Genomic DNA, 22,211 nt, shown 5'->3' with positions numbered 1-22,211 from the left:
TCATTCTCCAGCCCTCATCAAGTTAACAAATTCAATTTAACACACATTTACTGAGATCTAACGCCATTGTACGTGATCTGACCCGGCTACTTCTACTCTGAGTCCTGCCACCGCCTCCAGGCTGACTCCCTTGCTTGCTGTTCTTTTTTAAAAACATATATATCTTATTGATTTTATAGAGAGAGGAAGGGAGGGAGGGAGAGAGAGATACAAATATCCATGATGAGAGAGAATTATTGACCCGCTGCCTCCTGCACACCCCCAGCTGGGGATGGAGCCCGCAACCCGGGCATGTGCCCTGCCCAGGAATTGAACCGTGACCTCCTGGTTCAGAGGTTGATACTCAGTCACTGAGCCACCCCGTCTGGGCCCTTGATTGCTGTTCTTTAAGGCCCCACAGGCGCTCCTGCTTCAGGCCTTCCCTTTGCTGCCCCCCTCGCTAACATGCTCTTCCCCCCACTTTCCACATGACCTGTTCCCTCATCTTCCTCCGGTGTCCTCCCCAGAGAAAGCCTTCCTGGACCACACGCCCTGCGAGAACCGCCCTCCCTCACTCCCCATCCCCTTTCCGTCCTTTCCTCTCCTTCAGCGAGCAGGTTACCGCCAGCACGAACAGGTTTTAGTGCTGGTTTACTGTTCTGCGGTGAGAAGTTAGACAGACATGAGCCGAGTGAGGAGGACGGGCAGAAGGTCACCAGGGCGGAAAGCCCCGGGTGCCTAGCGACGGGTGAGACTGGGAACACAAGGGCCGCACGCCCGGGGCGAGCTTTCCTCCCGTAGCCTGTCGCTGGCCATGCAGCTCAGACCCGTGACCTTTCGTGTCACTGGTCACGCGGCTCAGACCCTCCCTGGCCTTCCCTGCCCTGGAGCTGCTGGTCCTGAGAGTGAGACCCCGTAGGATAGCCCTTCAGCATTCGGCCCCCAGGACAGCGATGCCTCAAATTGTGTTTCAGCTCCAGGCCCAGACAAGCAGCAAAACCGGACAAGCAATGCCAAGGCTGCCTCAGGCCCAGCTGCACTGAGTAATGACCCCCTGGCACCCACCGATCAGCAGTGACAGGACCCCAAAAGGACACAGCGGGAAAGCCAGGAGCAGCCTATTGGGGTCCTCCCTGAGCCTCAGATCAATACCCTCAGCTCCTTAGGCGCACACCTGTCCTTCACCCCCCCCCCCCCCAGGCAGGTTTCCTGTCTCTCTGTCTCTCCTCAGCTCCAAGGGCCCTGCTTTCGTCTATCACTTGTTTCCTGAGCCCATTTCTCCTACAGCTCACCTCCACCTCTGTGACCTTCTCAATAACCTTTCTCCTAGAGCTTGAATCTTGGCTCTGAGTTCTCTCTTAGCCAGAACTCAAGTACTGGGGTTGCTGAACCCGGGTCCCGTCTGACGCCACCAGCCTAAAACCTGGTACCGTTTTCACTGCCAACTGTTTGCCTCCTCCCCGCAAGAACATAAGCTCCCTGAGACGGGGCCTTCTAAGCAGGGCCCGGCATCTGACAGGTGCTCAGTAAATGCTGAGTTTTCTTGTCTTGTGAGGCATCTATAATAATAAAAGCATAATATGCTAATTAGACCTGACATCCTTCCAGACGACCTTCCGGGCAAAGCTGGGGCTGCGAGGGGAGCCCGGATCCCGGGTGCCTGCCGGCGGCCGGAGGGAAGGAAGGCCTACTCTTGCATGAATTCCATGCACCAGGCCTCTAGTATATAGATAAGGCACCATCCCAACAGCCTTCCCAGCCTAGAGAGGAATGAAGAAGTTTACACAGCTAACTAAGATATGGGCGTACGGTCTTATCGGTTCTATTGAGGACAGAGAGCTGCCCTTAATAGAATCTATAGAAAAAGTTTCCTGGAGGGACTGGCACTGGGACTGGGTTTTTCAGAATGGATAAGACATTGACAAGCTGGCCTGGGAGCAGGGGGCATTCCAGGGAGAGGAAACAGCTGTGCCGAAGCATGAAGGAGGCAAAGTCCAGGGTATGTGCAAGGAAGAGAGGACATGGGTGAGGGAGAGGTAAGAATGGAAGGAAGATAAGATGTCTGAACACGGTGCAGAAGGATTTGATCTGAATCCCCTACATAGGAGCGCACTGCCAAGGTCAGCAGCTCCACAGGGCCTCGCAGACACGCAGAAAGTCGCCCCAATCTTTTGTTCTCAGCCTGGGAGCAGGCATGGCTTCACCATCTGCAGAGTAAGTGAGCCTCGAGAAAAGAGGGAAGCGGCGCAGAGGACAAGGGCCCTGCTGCCTGGTGCAAACATGCCCTGCTGGACGGGATACGGGCTTCTCTGCCCACTGAGAGAAACGCTGGCGTGGCTGCAGGCCACTGTGTGCTCCTGAGATTACGGGAATCCGACGACGTCACGTCACGTCACAGGAGCAGCATGAGAATGAAAAGCTCAACCGGAAGGAAGGAGAAGGGGCTCAACATTTCACTTCCTTTGGGCTTGTTTAATATAAGATCTCAGCAGGTCCTCGCCGAGTTCTGGGCAGGCGCTACTATTCGGTTTACAAAGGAAAGGTGTTTTGTGTTGAAACATATATTTTTATTGATTTCAGAGAGGAAGGGAAACGGAGAGATAGAAACATCAATGAAAGAGAAGCATTGATTGGCTGCCTCCTGCACGCCTCGCACCGGGGATGGAGCCCACAGCCTGGGAATCGAACCGTGACCTCCTGGTTCACAGGTGGATGCTCAGCCTCTGAGCCAGGCCGGCTGGGCAGGAAAGCTGTTTTTACAGCTTTGATAACCCATTATTGCAGCGGTTCTCAACCTGTGGGTCGCGACCCCTTTGGCGGTCGAATGACCCTTTCACTGGGGTCGCCTAAGACCATCCTGCATATCAGATATTTACATGACGATTCATAACAGTAGCAACATGACAGCTATGAAGTAGCAACGAAAATAATGTTATGGTTGGGTCACAACAGGAGGAACTGTATTTAAAGGGCCAGAAGGTTGAGAACCACTGCATTATTGGCAGCCTAACCAGATCTGAACTTTTCCTTCCAGAAAGAAGATGCTAGCAAGGGCGAAGGCTGGCAGTAAAGTGTTCTCCGAGAGCTGAGAAACAGAAGACCTGCCTCCACCCTCGAGGAGGTGATGGATACACTGCATGCAGCGGAGCCTGGATGAGACGCTTCAAAACACCAAGGCTCCGGGCGGAACGGGTTCAGCCCCGCGTCCCCTCGCGCATGCGTGGTATCGCAGCACCACCCCGGGAGGAGGCGGTGGGGAAGGTCGGTTTCCTGCCTCTCGCTCCCAGGCCACCGCCTCCCCGGCGGCCCGCGGGGTGGCCGAGGTGCGACGGAAACCCCAGCGTGACGGGCCGGGCCGGGCCGGGCGGTTCCCACACTCCTCGCGGCCCACAAATGAGCGCAGGCCGCTGGGCCCGGCGGTGACCATGACCTCAGACCGCGGCCGAGGGCTCCGCGTCTGGAAACGCGCCGCGCCCCGCCCCGCCCCCTCACGCCCCGCCCCCTGCGGTCCGGCTGGGCCAATCCCGGGCGCCGCGCGCGCGGCCGACGGAATGGGCTACGTCACTGCGGGCCCCACCCACTTCCGGCGGCCGTGGGGGTGGCGCGCGGTGGCCCACGCTCGGGGGGGCATTTCACACGCGGTGGGCGCAGAGGCGAAGCTGTACCCCGCGCCCCCCCTCAGGCCTCGGCGTCAGAATTTCCCCCCGGCGCCGCCTCAAAGGTCAGGGCTCGCCCACTCCTCCCCGGTGTCGGCGACCTAACCTTTCGGGCTCCGATGGGGAAATTCGCCGTTTTTGTCGGACCCCTTGAGAGGCCCTGCACCCAGCCTTGCGTCGATGTTGAAAAATACGTTTATTTAATGGCCCAAATGGCCCCCTTCTGCCCAATAACTTCGGGTTAACCCCGCACCCCTTTAATGAATAGAAAACGGGTGAAAATGGTAACTTCCCACTGCACGTAACACTTATCATTCGCCGTCTGGCAAAAGGAATTTGGGAAATAAGATGAAAACAGGAATAGGAAATTGGTTGAAATTAATCCATAGCCACAGTCAAAGAAAGGAAGGGACACCTTATAGGGTGAAATCAGCAGGACACTCAGCATTTACTGAGCCCCTGCGATGCTCCGGGGTCTGCAGCAGACGCTGGGGATGCAGCAGTGACCGTGACCCGAAGGTCCCTCCATGGAGCCCACAGGGTTAGACACACAGGCATAAAGTAAAAAGACAAGAAAATGCTGGAATAAGTGCTGTGATGAAAAAAAGGGATGCATTCATAGGGAATAAGTGTTTTACTTGGATGAGATGCAAGATGTAAGTGACCCGTGAAAACAATAACCTGGCAGCCGTGCCTGTTATTTATTGTGATCAGGCTAATTACTAGATTAGGGACCAGGATCCCAAAGGCCCTGGGTGACTTGCTAATGCTGGGGCCGCAAAAACTTTACGTCTGCCTCCGTGGGGGCTCTGGCTGGGCCTGAGAATCGAATTTACCTGAAAAGATAACAAGAGAAAAGCGTACACATTTAGTCAATACAAGTCTTACAGCGACCTGAGAGCCTTCATGAGGAAATGACCCAGAAAAGTGGCAAAAACTTGAATGCTATATACTGGGTTACACAGAGAGAGAGAATTCTGGAAAAGTAACTACAATAAAATGGGGAGACTACAGGAGGGTAAGTTATTTTACAAGGTCCCTTTGTACACATTCTGTTAGACTCAACTCCGTCTCTGGGGGTAAAAAAGTTTCTTTTCCTCCGGGCAGAGGGAGGGCTGTTCTCACAGAAGATGAGAGTTTCATTTTCTGCCTTTAACTTTCTTTTTTTTTTTTTTTTTTGCACCTGCTGTTTTCCAGATGTCTTTAACTCAACATGATCAATATGCGAAGGCTGCATGTTTGCAGGCCATGCGTCCTAAAGGCCTCCACTGACATTGTCAGCACTGTTTGCCCTTGGAATGTGAGCTCCACAGGGCAGAACAATATCCTATATAACAAGAGGCTATGCGACCATTACGGTGGGATGACCTGTTGCTATGATGGGCACTGAGCAGGCAGGCAGGCGAGTGGTTAGGGGTGATCAGGCAAGTATGCAGAGTGGTTAGGGGTGATCAGGCAGGTATGCAGAGCGGTTAGGGGCGATCAGACAGGTATGCAGAGCGGTTAGGGGTGATCAGGCAGGTATGCAGAGCGGTTAGGGGTGATCAGGCAGGTATGCAGAGCGGTTAGGGGTGATCAGGCAGGCAGGCAGGCGAGTGGTTAGGAACCAGTGGTCCCGGATTGTGAGAGGGATGTCCGACTGCTGGTTTAGGCTTGATTCCTGGCAGTCAGACATCCCCCGAGGGGTCCCAGATTGTGAGAGTTCGCAGACCAGGCTGATATTTCTTGAATGTTGAAGTGCTGCAAGAAACCAATGAGGCTTCTAGGTTGTGCTTCCCATGATGCATAAACACTTGTGTGAAGTGTGCACTTGTTGAATAAAAAATGTGGTTGGATGGGATGGAGTTGTTCTACCTGGAAATGAGAGACTTGACTAGGAGGTGTCTCCATGGCCAGTCCCAGAGCAATGGTTTTTGGTTAAGTGGTTTAATTTTTTGACTTTGTAAACGTGGGGTGAGAAATGGGTATGCACTACAAAGTTGAGAGTGGCATGAGCGTCGCTGACTAAGTAATGCTGGTAGCCTGCTGTGGGGAGTGTGAAATTTGGCATCAGAATATCTGAATGTGACTAAAACCCTGCAGGACAGCAGGACCCTACACAGTCATTTCACACGTCTGGACCTCAACCTTTTCGTCTGAGAAATGAAAACTATGATAAAACCTGCCAAGATGCCAACATGTAATGTTTAAAACCAATAACTGAGAAGTAGCAGTATTAATATATTGTCTTAAAATACCGAGATAATTACCAGATGAAATAATTTAAAGCGTGGTTACTATTTGCCTCTGAAGAGCAGGGCCGAGGGGTACGAAGGGCTGAGAAGGCTGGTGTTTCCACTGTGAGCCTTTTAATGCTGCATCAGCGAGCTCCTGCTGTGTACAAGCAACAACTCTATTTTAGTTAAACCTGAGTTTAGAGCGAGACGCCACGCTCTGCAAACAGGCAATGCACCACGGGCTGCGCCAATACAGCGGGTTACATCCTGCGGGTGCTGTGGGTGGATCGGACCGGCCACTCGGGGCGGGATTTCGTGAGGACACGTGAGTCCACGGGATTCTCGCGGTGATGGAGCTTCCAATTGGAACCCTATCAGGACGCAGACAGGCAGCCCATTCCCTGCGGCTCTTTAAGGTGAGATCGGCCGGCCGGATGTGACGTAACGCGATGCGAGAGGCGTGCGTCTGCGCAGTGATAGGAGGCCCGGCGGCGTGCGTCTGCGCAGTGATAGGAGGCCCGGCGGCGTGCGTCTGCGCAGTGATAGGAGGCCCGGCGGCGTGCGTCTGCGCAGTGCGGAGCTGAGGGCCCTGATAGGGCGGCGTGCGTGCGTGCTCTCGTGCGTCCCCGCTTGCGTCCCGTTTAGTCCGGTTCCGGTCCTGTGGTCCCGGTGCAGAAGTGCTGCGGAACGGGAGGCGGGCTCGTGGCTGCGGGAGGAGAGGCGAGGTGCGGGTCGGGGCCTGGGGCGCTCGGCGCTTGCGCAGGCCGTGGCGCTGCGGGTGGCGAGAGGGCGCCTGCCCCCCTCCTTCCCTCCCCCCCCCCCACCCCCCCGGCTGGACCGTCCCGCGCCGACGGGGCGGGGCCTCGGGAGGAAGCACCCCCAGACGGGCCCCCGATTTCGCCGCCTGAGCACCGCGCGGCCCTCTAGGATAAGGAGATAGCCTTTCCGCTGCCAGCGCGGCAGCAGCGCTAAAACTTCCAAAATTGTGTGCATAGCATCCCCCGGTTTGGGAGTAGTTAATGCTGTGTTGGTTGCAGTCGTCATAAAATAGCCTGTTTTGCACGGACAACAAACTTTCCGGCAGGAGAAGGGGCTAAAACCTATCCAGACCCTGGGGGAGCCGCTGTCAATGAATGATCTAGTCGGGTTGCGTGTAGTGGGGGGATTCCCATCCTTCGCCTCGTAAAAAACCTGTGTTCAAATATTTAAACTGTTAACCCCCACCCCCCACCCCGCCCCGAATTATTAGTACAGTTACTGGAACTACAGAAAAAAAATCCCCTCCGAAAATTTCATAGGTCAGTTGCTGAAGACGGTGGATTTAGTGTTTTGCCCAGGCAATGGCTTTAGTCATTTCTGTGTAAAAGAAACGTGCTGCAAAGAGAGAAAACTGCGTTGTGTGAAATGCAAGGCCCATGCCCTTGTGTTTCAGAAAACTCCATTTGCAACATATTACTAGAAGTTGGGTTTTTAAAAACATGGTCAGAGAAACGAAATAGGAACCTGGGTGAGCGACCGTACTGTGTTTTCATCTCAGAAAACACAGCAGTTGAAATCCTGGGCAAACCAATATTAACCAGAAATGCTTCTTTTCATATCCCGTTGTGTTCGCCTATCAGAACTGCTTCCCCGAGAGGCTCGCGTAGTTACTCTGCCTAAAAATGTTCCGAGACTTTAAAATGGTGGTCCTTCCAGGTTCGCGGTAAAAGTTTGTTCAATACCTTTCCTTTTATTCCTTAAATCAAGTCTTTAAAAATACAGCGTAAAAATGGCTTCAAAAAGGGCGCTGGTCATCCTGGCCAAAGGAGCAGAGGAGATGGAGACGGTCATCCCCGTGGATGTCATGCGGCGAGCTGGCGTAAGTCCCTCCCCCTTTTAAAATCCTGGTTTGACGTGTAAAAGTCATTCTGAATAAAACAGTGTTCAACTGTGTGAAATATTCCAGACATAACAGACTGCAGAGTAATTACCTGTTTACCCAATATCTACACTTAATACTTGTTAACAGTTTGCCCTGTTTCCGTCAGAGCATTTCTTGAAGAACCAATGCTTTAATAAAGAGAGAACATTGCAAAGCACTCTGTGAACTTCCCCAACGCTATTCCCCTTGCAACCCAGAGATAACGCAGCCTTAGACTGTAGTTCTCACCTTGCTTCTCTGTGTTACGTACCTATATATGTGGTCTGTGACCATTGTGCATCCGTAAGTAGCATTTACTCAGTGCTAGGTATCATTCTAAGCCAGTGGTTCTCAACCTTCCTAACGCCGCGACCCTTTCATACAGTTCCTCATGTGGTGGTGACCCCCAATTTCATGGTTACAAATGGAACATAATGAAAGCATAGTGATTCATCACAAAAACAATATGTAATTATATATGTGTTTTCCGGTGGTCTTAGGCGACCCCTGTGAAAGGGTCGTTGGACCCCCAAAGGGGTCGCGACCCACAGGCTGAGAACCGCTGGTCTAGCGGGTTGTGTCACGGCATCACAACACTGCCGTGTTCTCGCACAGGCCTCCTGACGCAAACGAGTGGAAGGTTTCCCAGGCTGGGTGCCCGAAAGTGAACTTGGTGGGCGGAAGGACCCGCCCCTAGTTGGTGTTCCTAGATTTTGTTAAATGACTCCAAGTTCCAGCGTGTTGGACCCACCAGCCGTGTAGGAAAATCCCCATTTCCCCCGACCCAGCTCTTGGTGTTGTCAACGTGGTAAATCTTTGCAAGATTAAGCGGTCTTTCCTCGCTTTCATGGCAACAGTGACTCGCACGGCGGGTTAGTGATAGAACGACCATAGGATTTACCTCCCGAACCAGAACCCCGGCGGGAGGAAGGGCGCTGACCGGACGGCGCTGGGCGCATCTGGACCAGCCCCGTCCCAGGCAAACAGGACGGGCCTCGTTATTCACCGCGTTTCGCCGATTTATTAGCTTGAGGCCAGCGTGGTTTTGTTGCCCATTTTCCTGTCAGTTATTTTAAAACCCAGGGCAGCTGTGCAGGTGTGACTCGGTTTCAGTGTTAACTATCACGATGACCTCTTTCTCGTAGATTAAGGTCACCGTTGCGGGTTTGGCTGGAAAGGACCCGGTACAGTGCAGCCGAGATGTTGTCATCTGTCCTGATGCCAGCCTGGAAGACGCCAGAAAAGAGGTTCGTTCCCCGTCCTTGAAACTCCTCCTCCCTCTGGCTTCTTGATCGAGTCCGTCTAAGGCTGCTGTTAGCACAGACTTGTTTTAGGAAAGTTACTTTGCTTAAATATCTTCCCCCCCATTTGCCCTGTAAGGGGAGGACTTTGCCTTTTTCCATCCTGTCGCTGGCAGTTCCTGGTCCTTCCTGTACCCAGTAGGTGGCTGGGTGGGCAGGTGGATGGAGGGGACACTTGCAGGCAGCAGTGTCCTGGCTTCCACGGGCAGCCCTGCCTCCTGGTACAACTTTGTCACTTGATAGAAGAGAATCAGCTGCCATGTTCCCATTCACTTCCGAGCCTTTATTCGAAAGCCACTCTACCTTTCCTTGTGCAGTGAAACAGAAGTAGTTGTGTGGTTCATTTTGCGTGGACAACTCATCCCTGGTCAGTGGTTGGCTTAAGGAAGGAGAAGGAGTTCCCCTTCGGTTGTGTCACTTTTTCAGTGTCTTTAGAAATGTGGTTCGTAATCTTAGGCGTGACCCGCACTATGGGGATCTGTCAGAGCTGAGGTCTCTCCTCAGGAGTGTGCACGCACGTGTGCACAGATACTTTTGCACACCCTTTCCTGGCTGCAGGCTTGCCCGGCCCGTGTGCCAGCCGGAGACCCCTCAGCCCCCCAGCCGCCCGGGGCCGCCCAAGGCTCAGGTAACCAGGGCCAGCCAAGGCTTGCACTGCCGGCAGTGGCAGCAGCAGAGGTGTGATGGGGCATGGCCTTCCCCTGATGGCCTGGTCGCCTCCTGCCCCTGGGGGCTCCTGGGCTGTGAGAGGGGGCAGGCCCGGCCTGCCTCCAGTGCATGAATTTTCAGGAACCGGGCCTCTAGTTTACATACATATGTTGAAACTTTCTAAGTAGCACCTTACAAGTGAGAGTCGAAGTAAATATTCCTTCTCTTTTTTCAGCCTGTTGTGTTTTAGAACAGTTGTTACCTTTTGTGTCCATGTGTGGGCCAGTTCAATATCTAAAAGGAGTAAAAGAGAATCTGTACTTCACATGTTTTCTTTTTAGTGTTTAATTTTGCTTGGTTTTAAAACAACAGTGGGATGTTTATAGTATCTAAAAGTAATTCTAAATAACAGATGTTGCTCTAAATATGGACTACATTGTCATTTTGTAATTTGCTTAATGACTAAATTTTTAAAACTTTTTTTTAACATCTGAAAGCATTGTTAAAAAAATTTCCAGTTTGTAATTTTAGCAAATTTGAAATCATTAGATTTCTAGGGTGTTTTGGTGTTTGGGATACTAAAATATTACATTGTATTTCTCCCCCAAGTTTCATTTCTCATAAGGTTAAAAATATTTTTGCCTGTTACTTAAAATTTGTTTTTCTTTTGAGTACACTTCATTACTGTGTACTACATTCTTGTTGAAAAAGAACTCTTACAGTATAGACATACAGAAAGTTAAAATGTGAAGTGTCTCATTCTCTCCCTCCCCCCACCCCACACTGCTCCCCATTAGCAGTTGGAGTATCTCTTTGGTCAGTGAGTGTCTGTATACTATACACATGTATGTGGGGGTGCGTACACACATACATGCAGTTTTTACAAGATGGAGGTCATGCTACACCTGCAGTTCTGCAACATGGATGTCCTTTCATGCACAGATTTTCTGCATGTGTTGCTGGTTACAACATGTCATCATAGAAATACACCTTAATTTAACTTTTCGGTGAACAGTTTTTTGCTGTGACCCATATTTAAAATAGGAAAGTGTTATTGATTGTCGCGTCCATGCACATTTCAAATGAAATGTTATTTTTTAAACTGTTACAGGGACCTTATGATGTAGTGGTTCTGCCGGGAGGTAATCTGGGCGCACAGAATTTATGTGAGGTAAGAACTGCGTAAAGAAAGTGTTTCCCGTGTGCTGTGTTCTGTTGATTTTGCTGTTACTAAAGTATTTCGGGAAAGGGGCTGTGACTAGAATAGGAACAGGTGAAAGGAACAATTCTATCTTCATGCTAAAAAACCATTTCGAAGGACATACGCTACAGAAGTCAGCTGAGCTGGTGGACAGTAGTTTATGAACACATTTGGTGAACATAGTCCAGATGTTAGAGCACATTTCCCCCCTCTAAGCAGCAAAAGGAAAATTTATGTTCTATTCAGGTTAGGCATAGAAGGATAGGAGCTTAGCTGTCTCCTCACCAATCGGGGAGCCGGGGGAGGGCGGCAGGGGCTGGGGCTGCAGCCTGAATGAACAGGGGCACCCAGGCGCAGGTGAGGAGCCCGCCTGCAGGGAGAGGGGAGGCGCAGCCAGGCTCGGGGAGCAGGCGGGATCAGACAGCGGGGCTGTGGGCCTGTTCCTGACTTCACATCTGGACACCCAACGCCACACTCCCTCACGTCCAGTTCTTTTCTCCTTGGGGTACACAGGTGTGTGGGGGTGAGAAGAGGGGTCGCTGTGCCCGGGGAAAGCTGTTTGCCTCATCTCCACTTCAAACAGCTTTTTAAAATATATATATATATATATAAATGTATTTTTTATTGATTTCAGAGACGAAGGGAGAGGGGAGAGAGAGACTGAACCATCAGTGATGAGAGAGAATCACTGGCCGGCTGCTCCTGCACGCCCCCTACTGGGGATGAGCCTGCAACTCGGGCGTGCACCCTGATCGGGATTGAGCCATGACTGGTTCAAAGGTCAACACTCAACCCCTGAGCACGCCATCCGGGCAACTCCAGCATCTTTAAGAAAAGGATGCCTTTCTCTTACAATAAGTGCCTCGATTGGGTTTAGGGAGGAATGTAGAAGCATTACAAATTTGATGATTTTCATATTAATCATCTAGAAATACTGTTTAATAGTAGTTACTAGTAGGTTTAAGATCTTGTGGATTGAGCTGAGATCAGATCCCGCTGAAGTTCCTAGCCAGGTGCTGGCCGTGGCTTAACGAGAACTCTGTGTTTGCTCTCGGACAGTCCGCTGCCGTGAAGGAGGTCCTGAAGGAGCAGCAGGGCCGCAAGGGCCTCATCGCCGCCATCTGCGCAGGTGAGTGCGGCCTCCCGAGCCACGTGCCGGGACCTCGCCTCGTCCCCTTCGCAGAGCGCGGGAGCTTCTGGATCGGCGCCCCGGGTTAGGGTGGCGTGAAGGAGGTCATTTCAGAGATGAGTACAGCTGTTCCTTTCTGCCTCCTCGTGCTTTGGTCTGCGCTCCGTGAACCGTGGTGTTCTCTGTGTGTGGTTGACCTCGGACGAACGAGGCCCTCGGGAACTCGGCAAACAGCTTGTTACGGCAGATCTATCTCCAGGCCAGGCAGGACCTCGGCCAGCACCGTCAGCAGGAACCGCCAGCCACAAACAGCAGCCCTGCCCTGCCCTGCCCCGTGGCTCCGCGGCCTCGGCACCTCCTGCCTGGCCCTCGGTGCTGGTGCGATCTAGCACGGCTCCCTGCCACCTAGTTCAGAGGAAGGTCATTGTGCTTCATAGGTGCCCCACAGCTTAGAAACTTAGAAATATTTTTACTAAAATAACATTTTCTTAAGAGGGAGAGGAAGGGAGAGAGAGAGAGAGAGAGAAAAACATGGATGAGAGAGAAACATTGCTTGGCTGCCTCCTGCACACCCTCTGTGGGGATGGGTCCTGGCTGAGAATCGAGCCGTGACCTCTATCGTGTACTTTTGTCATAGGCGCCTCACTTGTCATAGGTCTTCATTCAATGCTTGTCAAGAGTTAAGTGAGTGAACGAATGGATGGACTGGGTGAAATGGTGCAGTGATGTTTTCTTCGTTACGGTGGACTTTTCACAATCGTGGGCTAGCGATCCTCGGACTCTGCTAGAGCCGTGGTGGCCAGCGTTCTTTCAGAGGGTTCGGAGGGTCCGCAGATACTCTGAAGATGTCATTTGCCTTTTCCTTCTTGTCCTCGCAGGATGATAGCAGAGTGTGCTGACGTTATTATTCGGGCTTGGTGTGCGTGCGAGGATTGTGTTGCAGTTTCCCGGCTTTCATTTCTAACGGGGCAGTTATTGAGAGAGAGAACCCACATGAAAGCGAGCAGGTTCCTAAGGCCTAAATGTTTGAGAACTGCTGTGTGAGAGACCGGACCGGGAGCGGCGGGGACCGCCCGCAGGCGCTGTCCTTGGCTCCTGCTCAGCACCAGCCTCTTGACCTGCCCTTGGGCACAGGGACTTCCTGCTGGAGGCCTCCAGCCTGGCAGCCCCGCAGCTGCGCCCGCTTAGCTGTGTAAGGACTTGGTCCCGGTGCCCCAGCCTCGGCCTTAGTGCTCTCACCAGAGGAGGAGAGGAGAGCTCGGGCCGGGGCTGTTCCTGCAGACGCTGTCGGTTGTCCTGTGTCGCGGGATAGCAGGGTGATCAGCCCCGTCTGGTTCACTGTTTCCACTCGGGCAGGCCTGAGTGCTTAGGCCTCAGAGTCATTGAAACCGACTTTAAAAAGTGACGCGCTCTAACCGAGGGCTTGTGTTCAGGGTCCTGCCCCACTCCTCTGGGCGCTGCAAACACCGAGAAGTGTGACGAGAAATGAGATGCTTTAGTGTTGCAGTTACAGATGGGGAGAAGGAATAGGAGCTTAGTCCCTAACACTGAGTGAGTGAGACAAATTGGAAGGGAGACTAATTGTGAAAAGAGAGTAAGAGAGATTCGCTCAGGGCGGGGGGAGGGAAAGGAAGCCTGGACCGGAGGGAGCCAGCAGGGGTCCATGCCTGCGTCTAGGTGCAATCTCGGGGACCCCTGGAGGGACTGGGGTGGCCGAGGTGTTCTTCCGTAAATCACCACACGGTGGCACTGCAGGCTTCCCCTCGGCTGCCCCAGGGGATTCTGTCTGTTCACCCTGCCTCCTGCTCAGAGCTGGTCTCCGCAGTTTGAAGGCACAGTATGTAGTTAGTGGGTAGTAGTAGCTCATTTTCCAAATGGGATCTGGAAGCCCAGACAGCAGTAATGATGAGCTTGCCATAATGAGTAAGGCAGCAGCAGATTTCTACACTCACCTGTCACATAAACGTATTGACACATCACTCGGCAGCAATGGTCTCATGTGGAAGGAGCAGCCTGAATTCCTGTGTGATCACCCCTCACTGCACGGCCTCTCCTGGGGACTGCTTTAACCTAAGATAATGTGGGTCATGACTCCTTATTTTCTTAAAATCTTACAAAATAAGATAAAGGGTCATTTGTGAGTTCATCAAAATAAAAAAATGAGTGACAATTATGCAGTTTTTATAGACTTTTAAAACATGCTGCCATACATAGCTGTCTCACACTGAGGATAAAAGTAAGGTGGAGAGAGACATCAAATACGTTTGAGGCTTTTTAAAAAATATATATAATTATTGATTTTTTTACAGAGAGGAAGGGAGAGGGATAGAGAGTTAGAAACATCGATCAGCTGCCTCCTGCACACTCCCAACTGGGGATGTGCCCACAACCAAGGTACATGCCCTTGACCGGAATCGAACCTGGGACCTTTCAGTCCGCAGGCCGACGCTCTATCCACTGAGCCAAACCGGTCAGGGCTGTTTGAGGCTTTTGATTGCAGAGATGAAGTCGGGACTGGGTCTGAAGCTGACACCCGGTGTTGGCAGGAGCTTAGGTAATTCCGTGTTTGTTTGATCTTCCTTCGGAGCAGCTGTGGTCGAGGAGCCTGCTGGTTGGTTATATAACTGCTTTCTGCTGGGATTCATGTTGCAAAAGGAAAGGGCAGTAAGAGCGGGCGCTCGGGCTGCTGAGACTCAGTGTGTGGACTGTCCTGGGCCTGAAGCATGTTGTTCTCGGTGTGACGTGAGGGCTTAGGAAGTTTTGTGTGTGTGTGTGTGTCTTAGAGAAAAAAGGTAGGATAACTAACTTTAAAGAGTTTTTAAGATCATACAACATGGTTTAAAATCTTTTTGGTTTTAGTCCTTATTTGAGGAACCTGTTACAAAATCTGCTTGGGATTGTCCATATCAGTGAAGTTGACATATCAGTGAACACATTTTGATGAATTTCATTTTAAGAGGGAAGAGATAGAGCAGCAGTTCTCAACCTGTGGGTCGTGACCCTTTTGGCAGTTGAACGACCCTTTCACAGGGGTCGCCTAAGACCATCCTGCATATCAGATATTTACATGACGATTCATAACAGTAGCGACATTACAGTAATGAAGTAGCAACGAAAATAATTTTATGGTTGGGTCACAACATGAGGAACTGTATTTAAAGGTCCAGAAGGTTGAGAACCACTGATATAGAGGATCGCAAATCGACATTTGTTTGTGGTTCTTCTCTTAAGTAGCTGTAATAAGCATTAGTGCCTTCATATCTCAGACTCGCAGACATTTCACAGGAATCTCCTCCAGGGCCGGATGGTGTTCCATTCATTTTAATAACCTTACTAGTACACCTGGTGTGTTGGGATGGAGAGATGGATGAGTGCAGATTTTTTGAGATTCAAGTGAAAAAATAAAAGTGCTCTGTAAAACAGCAGTGAGGCCCGGAAGTTCGGAGAGTACCAGTTGCCTTTACTGTGTAACTAAAATTTTCATTTTCAAGAGGGTGAACTTGCTTTTTCAAACGACAAGGGTCTCCCCACTCTTGTACCCCCGACATGCCCACTGTCTGTTCCTTGAGGCAGGGCCACAGTCTGTTTACCTTTGTGCTCCTTGGGTGTCAAGGTGAGTCTTTGATGAAGTGGTTTTTGACATTTTTTGAATTTGTGCACTTGCCAGAAGTGCTCAGTAGATGGTTTATTATAAACACTAGAGGCCCAGTGCATAACATTCGTGCACAGGTAGGGTCCCTAGGCCTGGCCGGCGATCAGGGCCTATCTGTGGGGCGATCGGGGGCCCCTGCTGGCACCCGCCTTGGCCAGCCTGGCCCGCCAACTGGCCGGGCGATCGGGAGGCAGCACTGGACTGCTCATCAGCTGGCCCTGCCCCCTCTTCACTCCCCCCATCGCCCCATTGCTGCCGCAGGTCCACCTCCTTCTGCAGGAGGTGATGGGGGGGCGTGGCACCAGCCTGCTTGCCAGCGGGCCCCGCCACTCGCTGGCTAGCCCTGCAGCCAGTCGCCTCCCTCTGCAGGGCAACCGGCAGGGCGATCAGGGGGCCCCCCGCTGGGACCTGCCTTGGCTGGCCTGGGGCCTGCGGGCTGGGGGCAGCTCCTGTGTTGAGCACCTGCCCCTAGTGGTCAGTGCGTGTCATAGTGACCGGTCGTTCTGCCCTTCAGTAGATTTGCTTATTAGGCTTTTATTATATAGGAAGATACTTTACCTCTCGTACTAACAAGTGCATAACTTCAGAATCATAAGTATATTTTAGGTAAGAGCCTCCTGCTTTTGAAGAATATTTTTGCTGCTGCAATTTTTAAGACATGTTTTTTTTCAATACACTTAAATCTTTTTTATTAATCTTTTTAGGTCCTACAGCTCTGTTGGCTCATGAAATAGGTTTTGGAAGCAAAGTTACAACACACCCACTGGCTAAAGACAAAATGATGAATGGGAGTAAGTATATGCTTATATTTTAAGGTACAAACAGACCTCAAAAAGCTGCAGTTTAGCATCATTTCCCACTGGTGTGATCTGCCTGTAGCGGCTGCCTGTGGGTCGAGGGTGCTGTGCGCCTCGCTTTCCCTGCAGGTGTTTTCATCAGAGAGATGGTGCTGACGGGGCAGAGGTCTGGGCGGGGGCGGCTCCTGCAGTGACACGCCAGGTCAACTAGTGTTTTTACCAGATACTTTGCCAGGGGCCTGAGGGTGAATCTTAAACCCGGGCAGCAGTTTCAGAAAGTGCCCTTTTGCCCAAGGTCCAGAGTAAAGTGAACGTTGCCTCCTCCGTCAGCGAGGCCTGGGTGGCAGGCCGTGTCCTGGGGTGACCCGTTTCTTTTGTAGTGTCAGCTGAACATGTCACCTTTATTCGTTTATGTTCACGAGAGGAATGTCTTTTCATGGTAGGAAAGCACACAGGACGGGAGGGTGAAGTGAATGCCTGTTTCTCCTCTAACTGCTCAGTTTCGTGTGTGCCTCTAGAAGGTTCTCTCCAAATGCTCATTATCCTTTGTAGTTTAATATTTGTACTCAAATAAGAGCTACTATGTCTGTTGTCCTGCAGCTGGCTTTTTAAGACTAACATCGTCTTACATATTTTTTTGTTATTTATCAAAAATTTCTTTAATTCTCTTGAGTGGCTTCTTATTTGGAGGCTTGCAAAGAGAAAGAAAAGTTACACCTGTGTGGGTCATTGCAAGAGAATCAGAAGTTTCCAGTCCGAACCAAATGCGGTTCACCTGGCATTCACCTAGTGTGGCAGCTGAGTTTAAAACCCCAACCAGCAAACATCAGTGAATAAACAGACAAAACAAAATAGTATCAAAAGCTGATTTGAAGGTGACCGTGCAGCTGATCCATTGTTGTGTAAATGTGTGTGTGTTCCCCACGCCCTGGGTGGTTCAGGGTTCGGGATCTGGAAGAGGGGCCGCACACAAATGAAAGAGACGAGACAAGTAATAAACTGGAAATTGGGGGCCAGGCGAGAGCCCATCCATCCCAAGAGGACGGACTCCGCTTGTGCTCAGGCCTCGCCATCCTTTTGTTCAGTTTGGGATCCACCCATAGCCCTTAGGCAGGCAGGTTCCAGTAACAGACAATCTTATCGGTAAGGACTGACATGACTGTCTGGTGGGGAAGTTGCTTCCGCTGCCACTGTCTCCACTCAACAGTGGGTGCGCAGCCCTGACCTTTGCCAGGGCTCAGGGGTCACCAGCCTCCGGGCTCCTTGTCCACACCTCTCCGCCAGTGAGACAGTGGGTGGCTTCGCACACATTGTCTCCCCGCTCAGCCTGTTCTGGGCTTATATTCTGAACTAAAACAAAGGACAACAGCGAACATCCCTTACAGCGAAGTAAGCATTTCTCATTATATTGCTGTTTTTTAGAATAAATAGGCTTATTTTTGAGAGCACTTTTGGGTTCACAGCAAAATCAAGCAGAAAGTAGAGTTTCCGTGGACTTGCTGCCCCCACACGCAGTCTCCCTCACCACCAGCTTCCTTTCCTGCACTCGTCACAGTCGATGAACTGCCATCCACACGCTGTCGTCACTGTAGGAATTTAATTTCCTTTGCGGTAATGAGGAGGCTTTGGAGGGTTGAAGAGCCGAATCGGCTTCCCGGAGTAGTTAGGATTTACTAGAAAGAAGATGCCCACACAGCACGTGGCCTGAAGGCGTTTCTGCTTTGGTGAAGCCACCAGAGCATGGAGAGTGGCGGGGGCAGGAGAAGTGAGATGGGAAACTCAGGCCTTCACAAGGCCCGGCCACTGGTATCATCTCGGAGCCTCACCGTCCCCGGTGCCCAGCAGGCGGGCGTCGCCATCTCTTTCTCGATGAGATGGGCTCAGAGCGGCCAGGCCCGAGCTCGGCCGGCCTGGGACTAGTGGGTGAGCCCTGGTGTAGGAACGCCCTGGGGTCAGAGCGTTCTGAGGCGGGGAGCTGGATTACTTCCTGGGGTCCCCCCGGGCGAGGCCCTCCTGCTGGGCATCCCCGGGAACTTACTAGATCAGTGCGAGGTTTTTTACTCAAATAAGCAGTCCCATCCGCGGGGCAGAGCGGTTCCATTTCTCACTTTTTAAAATGTGTGGCTTGGATTCTTTTCCGTTCTCACTTGTCCGTTACTTTAGAAGCATCCGAATGCTGGTCACCGGTGAGGAGCAGGTCTCAGCCAGGCGACCACTCCCTGCGACTGGGCAGGTAACCTCTCTGAGCGTTTCCTCCTCTTGTCGCCTGAGGGTAACAGTGGCACCTGCCTCAGGGCTGTTGATGGTTCAGCGAGTTAACGTGTTTACACGCTTGGAACACTGCCCGCTGCCCCGTGGGGCGGAGGGCGAGCTGGGGCAGGCCCCTCCCCGCCACTGTCTAGTAATAGGGCCCCCTCTGTACTGGGGATCGGCCCCAGTGTGTTCCCACACTAGATGTGATCCCCGGTCCCTAGCGTGCAGGGGTCGGCGACTTTTCCTTAAAGGTCAAACTGGCTTTCCGCGACTTGGGGGTGCCGTGGGCGCCGTGTTAGTGGCCTCCCCAGGTGCTTTTTCTCTGATGAGGCTTCTGGCTTTAGGGCGTTTGCTGAAAGCAAAGGAAAGGAGGCCTGTGCCAGATCGATTGTGAGTGTGGGTTTGACAAGCACCACGTCGCGGTCAGCTGACTGGCTCTCCCTGGGCATCCCTTGCTAGTGAGCGGGTGTGCGCTGTTGTCCCCCTCGACGCCACTAGGGGGCGGGAGTGGATCAGGGCGCCCATCGGCTCTTCCTGGCTGAAATTTTGAGAAGCTCCGTGGAACATGTTTAAACATCTTTAACCAGTTAGGGGTGTTCGTTATATTTTACTTGTAAAGAGAGTGGTAAGTGACCCAATTAGGACTGTGCCTCCCGCTGCCCAGTCCTGGCGGCTCATCCCTGGGCTGTGGGAGACCCGGCTCAGCCGGTTTTCTGGGTGAGCGTTGGAAATGCTCTCGGCCTGCGTAGGCATCAGTACATGAGGCTGGGCTACAGAACCCCTCACACCAGAGGCCTCCGACGCTGCAGTCGTGTCATAGGAGGGTTTTGATGTACCGTGTTCGGTTATTTCAGTAGGTCTCTAGATTTTAAAATATATATATTTTTTTAATTGATTTCAGAGAGGAAGGGAGAGGGAGAGGAAGATAGAAACATCAATGATGAGAGAGAATCATGGTTTGGATGCCTCCTGCACGCCTCCCAGTGGGGATCGAGCCCACAACCCGGGCCTGTGCCCTGACTGGGAATTGAATTGTGACCTCCTGGTTCATAGGTTGACCCTCAACCACTGAGCCATGCTGGTTGGGCTATTTTTTTTTTTTTAATCCTCACCTGAGGATATGTTTTTATTAATTTTTAGAGAGAGCAACATCGATTGGTTGCCTCTTGTATGTGCTGACTGGGGATCGAACCTGTAACCTTTTGGTGTCCGGGTGACGCTCCAACCAGCTGAGCCGTGTCCTGAGGAAATGACGCGAAGTTGCCACAGGTGGTGTGACCCACGTTGGAAGGATGGGAGCCGCGGTGCGTGGCTTTTGACGCCCATCGTGACGACAGCGGCGTGCTTGTGCGTTCGGGGCATTAGGTGGCTGCTGTGCGAGTCATTGCACAGGCTTTTCCTGGCCCGCCTCCTGCTCTGGGCCGGGGGGGGGGGGGGCGGGGGGGGCAGAAGGGTGTGTGCTGGGCCTGCTCCAGCCGCAGAGGCAGGATGCGGCCGGAGCTCAGAGGGGCCCCTCGCAGCACAGCCCTCCCTCCGTCTGTCACTCGTGTCCCTCGTCGCTGGGGGCACCGCCACCACCCAGTGGCCCGGGACAGGCAGCCGGCGCCGTCTTTGATGCCTCTCTGTCCCGTTCTCCACTGGGTTCTGACGTTTTATTGCTAAGCGAACCTCAGACCTTCATATCCTCTGCGTGGCCCGCTCCCCACCTGGGCGGCGGGTTCTTTCCTGTCCCTCTGGTTCCTCCAGCTCCGTCCGCGAGGCCAGGCCCAGAGAGGCCTTGTGCCCCGAGAGCGGTTCCGTCCTCCTTGGGTGCTGGCGGGCGTTGGCGAAGGCTCTCGAGGGAGGGAGCTGGCGAGGCTCTGCCTTGCCCTGTGGGAAGGTCACCTCTTGGTGCTGAGCAGGCGGGGGGGGGGGGGGGGGGAAGAGGCCTCTGGGGGAGGAAGCGGCTGAGGGCGACGGACGGCCCTCGGAGCCGCTGGGAGGTGTGACGGACAGTGTGACCGGCGTCTGGGTGGTGCCTCTGGCCTCCTCCCCTGGGTAAGAGGCCACCCTCCCGGCTAAGGGACCCTGGAGGGTTCATGCCCCCGAGCCCCTCGGGAGGGTCTGTGTGGAGGCAGATGGAGGGGCTGGGGGGTCACAGAACGCCGCCTCCTGCACTGGCTCTGCTTCAAGCGCCCACAGCTCAGAAGAGCACGTTCAGGCGGCGTATTGGGGGGTGGCGGGTCCTGAACGCCTACAGCAGTGATGGCGAACCTTTTGAGTCAGCGTGTCAGCATTTTGAAAAACCCTAACTTAACTCTGGTGCCGTGTCACATAGAGAAATTTTTTGATATTTGCAGCCATAGTAAAACAGAGACTTATATTTTTGATATTTATGTTATATATTTAAATGCCATTTAACAAAGAAAAATCAACCAAAAAAATGAGTTTGCGTGTCTCCTCAGACAGGCGTGTCATAGGTTCGCCATCGCTGGCCTACAGTCACATTGGGGGCTGTTCTGCCCTTCAGGTTACAGAACGGACCCGTCAGTATTTGTTGTGTGACAAGCGGAGTCATTAGTGTTTACTTTCCTGGGCACTAGGAGGCCGCATGCAGCTGCAGGCAGCTTAGTGACTTAGTGTGGCCATCGGTCGGGCCCAGCTGGGGCTGGACCCCTTCTCGCAGCTCCCGCTGGCTGGGGAGCTTGGTGCCTGGCTGTGAAGGGCTGGCCGGAGGGTTTGGCGCTCACTTCCTGTGCTGATGTGAGCCCGGTGATGCGGGTAAGCAGGAGTGGAATTGCTGGGCGATGCCCACTGTGCCGGGCTGCACGTAACCCTCTTATGTTTCCCGCCCAGACCATTACAGCTACTCGGAGAATCGCGTGGAGAAGGACGGCCTAATCCTCACCAGCCGGGGGCCGGGGACCAGCTTCGAGTTCGCCCTGGCGATTGTGGAGGCGCTGAGCGGCAGGGAGGTGGCCGAGCAGGTGAAGGCCCCGCTGGTGCTGAGAGACTAGCGCGGCCCTGGGCGGGGTCAGGGGCCGCTGGTCCCCTGCCTCCTTGTGTTTGTGCTGCTGTGTGGGGCAGCCGAGGCGCTGCCCGGGAAGTGGGGCGCCAGGCCTCCTCAGATCCCCCCACACCTGTGTCCCCACATTTCCGAACCTCGATTGCAGAATAAACAGACGTGTAGCAAACTCCCAGCTCCTTCTTTCGTCTCCCATTTCTTTTGTGAAACAATTCGTCATCAGCTGTGTGAGCAGCGCTTAGCTGTTGCTCAGTGTGACAGCGAGGGGCAGTGCCACGTGCGGTGCGTGGTTTTAATAAGATGTGCTTGGCCTTCACCCGCGCCCGGCACGGAGCCTGGGAGGGTCCTTCTGCGGAGAGTGGTCCTGGTGTCTTGTGTTAATGAGGTTGCTTTGGGGTCCCGCCCGAGGGTGGGGCTGGGTGCCATGGAGCCCAGGGGTGAGAGGTCGGCCCTGTCGGCAGCTCCCTGATCTCAG

General features: G+C 52.8%; 1 protein-coding gene across 2 annotated transcripts; it reads left to right on the top strand.

Annotated features, from left to right (window-relative positions):
- Nucleotides 1–6,404: 6,404 nt before the first annotated feature.
- On the top strand, nucleotides 6,405–21,907 carry PARK7 (Parkinsonism associated deglycase). Of its 2 annotated transcripts, none has more exons than XM_059691376.1 (7): nucleotides 6,405–6,576; nucleotides 7,613–7,709; nucleotides 8,897–8,998; nucleotides 10,812–10,871; nucleotides 11,961–12,030; nucleotides 16,387–16,473; nucleotides 21,568–21,907. In XM_059691376.1, exons 2-7 carry the CDS (start codon nucleotides 7,620–7,622, stop codon nucleotides 21,726–21,728), a joined length of 570 nt encoding a protein of 189 aa, XP_059547359.1. In that variant the 5' UTR covers nucleotides 6,405–6,576; nucleotides 7,613–7,619; the 3' UTR covers nucleotides 21,729–21,907. The 2 variants fall into 2 exon arrangements, with proteins under 2 accessions (XP_059547359.1, XP_059547358.1); XM_059691375.1 differs by having other exon boundaries at nucleotides 6,408–6,576; nucleotides 7,598–7,709.
- Nucleotides 21,908–22,211: the final 304 nt, after the last annotated feature.

Source organism: Myotis daubentonii, chromosome 3 (genome assembly GCF_963259705.1).
Source record: "Myotis daubentonii chromosome 3, mMyoDau2.1, whole genome shotgun sequence".
Classification (NCBI taxonomy): domain Eukaryota; kingdom Metazoa; phylum Chordata; class Mammalia; order Chiroptera; family Vespertilionidae; genus Myotis; species Myotis daubentonii.
The sequence above is the reverse complement of the archived record's forward strand: the minus strand, read 5'-3'. Positions and strand labels throughout refer to the sequence as shown.

What these genes read in the sequence shown, in the direction of transcription:
- PARK7 (XM_059691376.1), top strand. Translation starts at nt 7,620, where the DNA reads ATGGCTTCAAAAAGGGCGCTGGTCATCCTGGCCAAAGGAGCAGAGGAG. An exon ending in ATGTCATGCGGCGAGCTGGC is followed by an intron (nt 7,710 to 8,896) that starts GTAAGTCCCTCC and finishes TCTTTCTCGTAG; the next exon opens with ATTAAGGTCACCGTTGCGGG. An exon ending in AGACAAAATGATGAATGGGA is followed by an intron (nt 16,474 to 21,567) that starts GTAAGTATATGC and finishes TTTCCCGCCCAG; the next exon opens with ACCATTACAGCTACTCGGAG.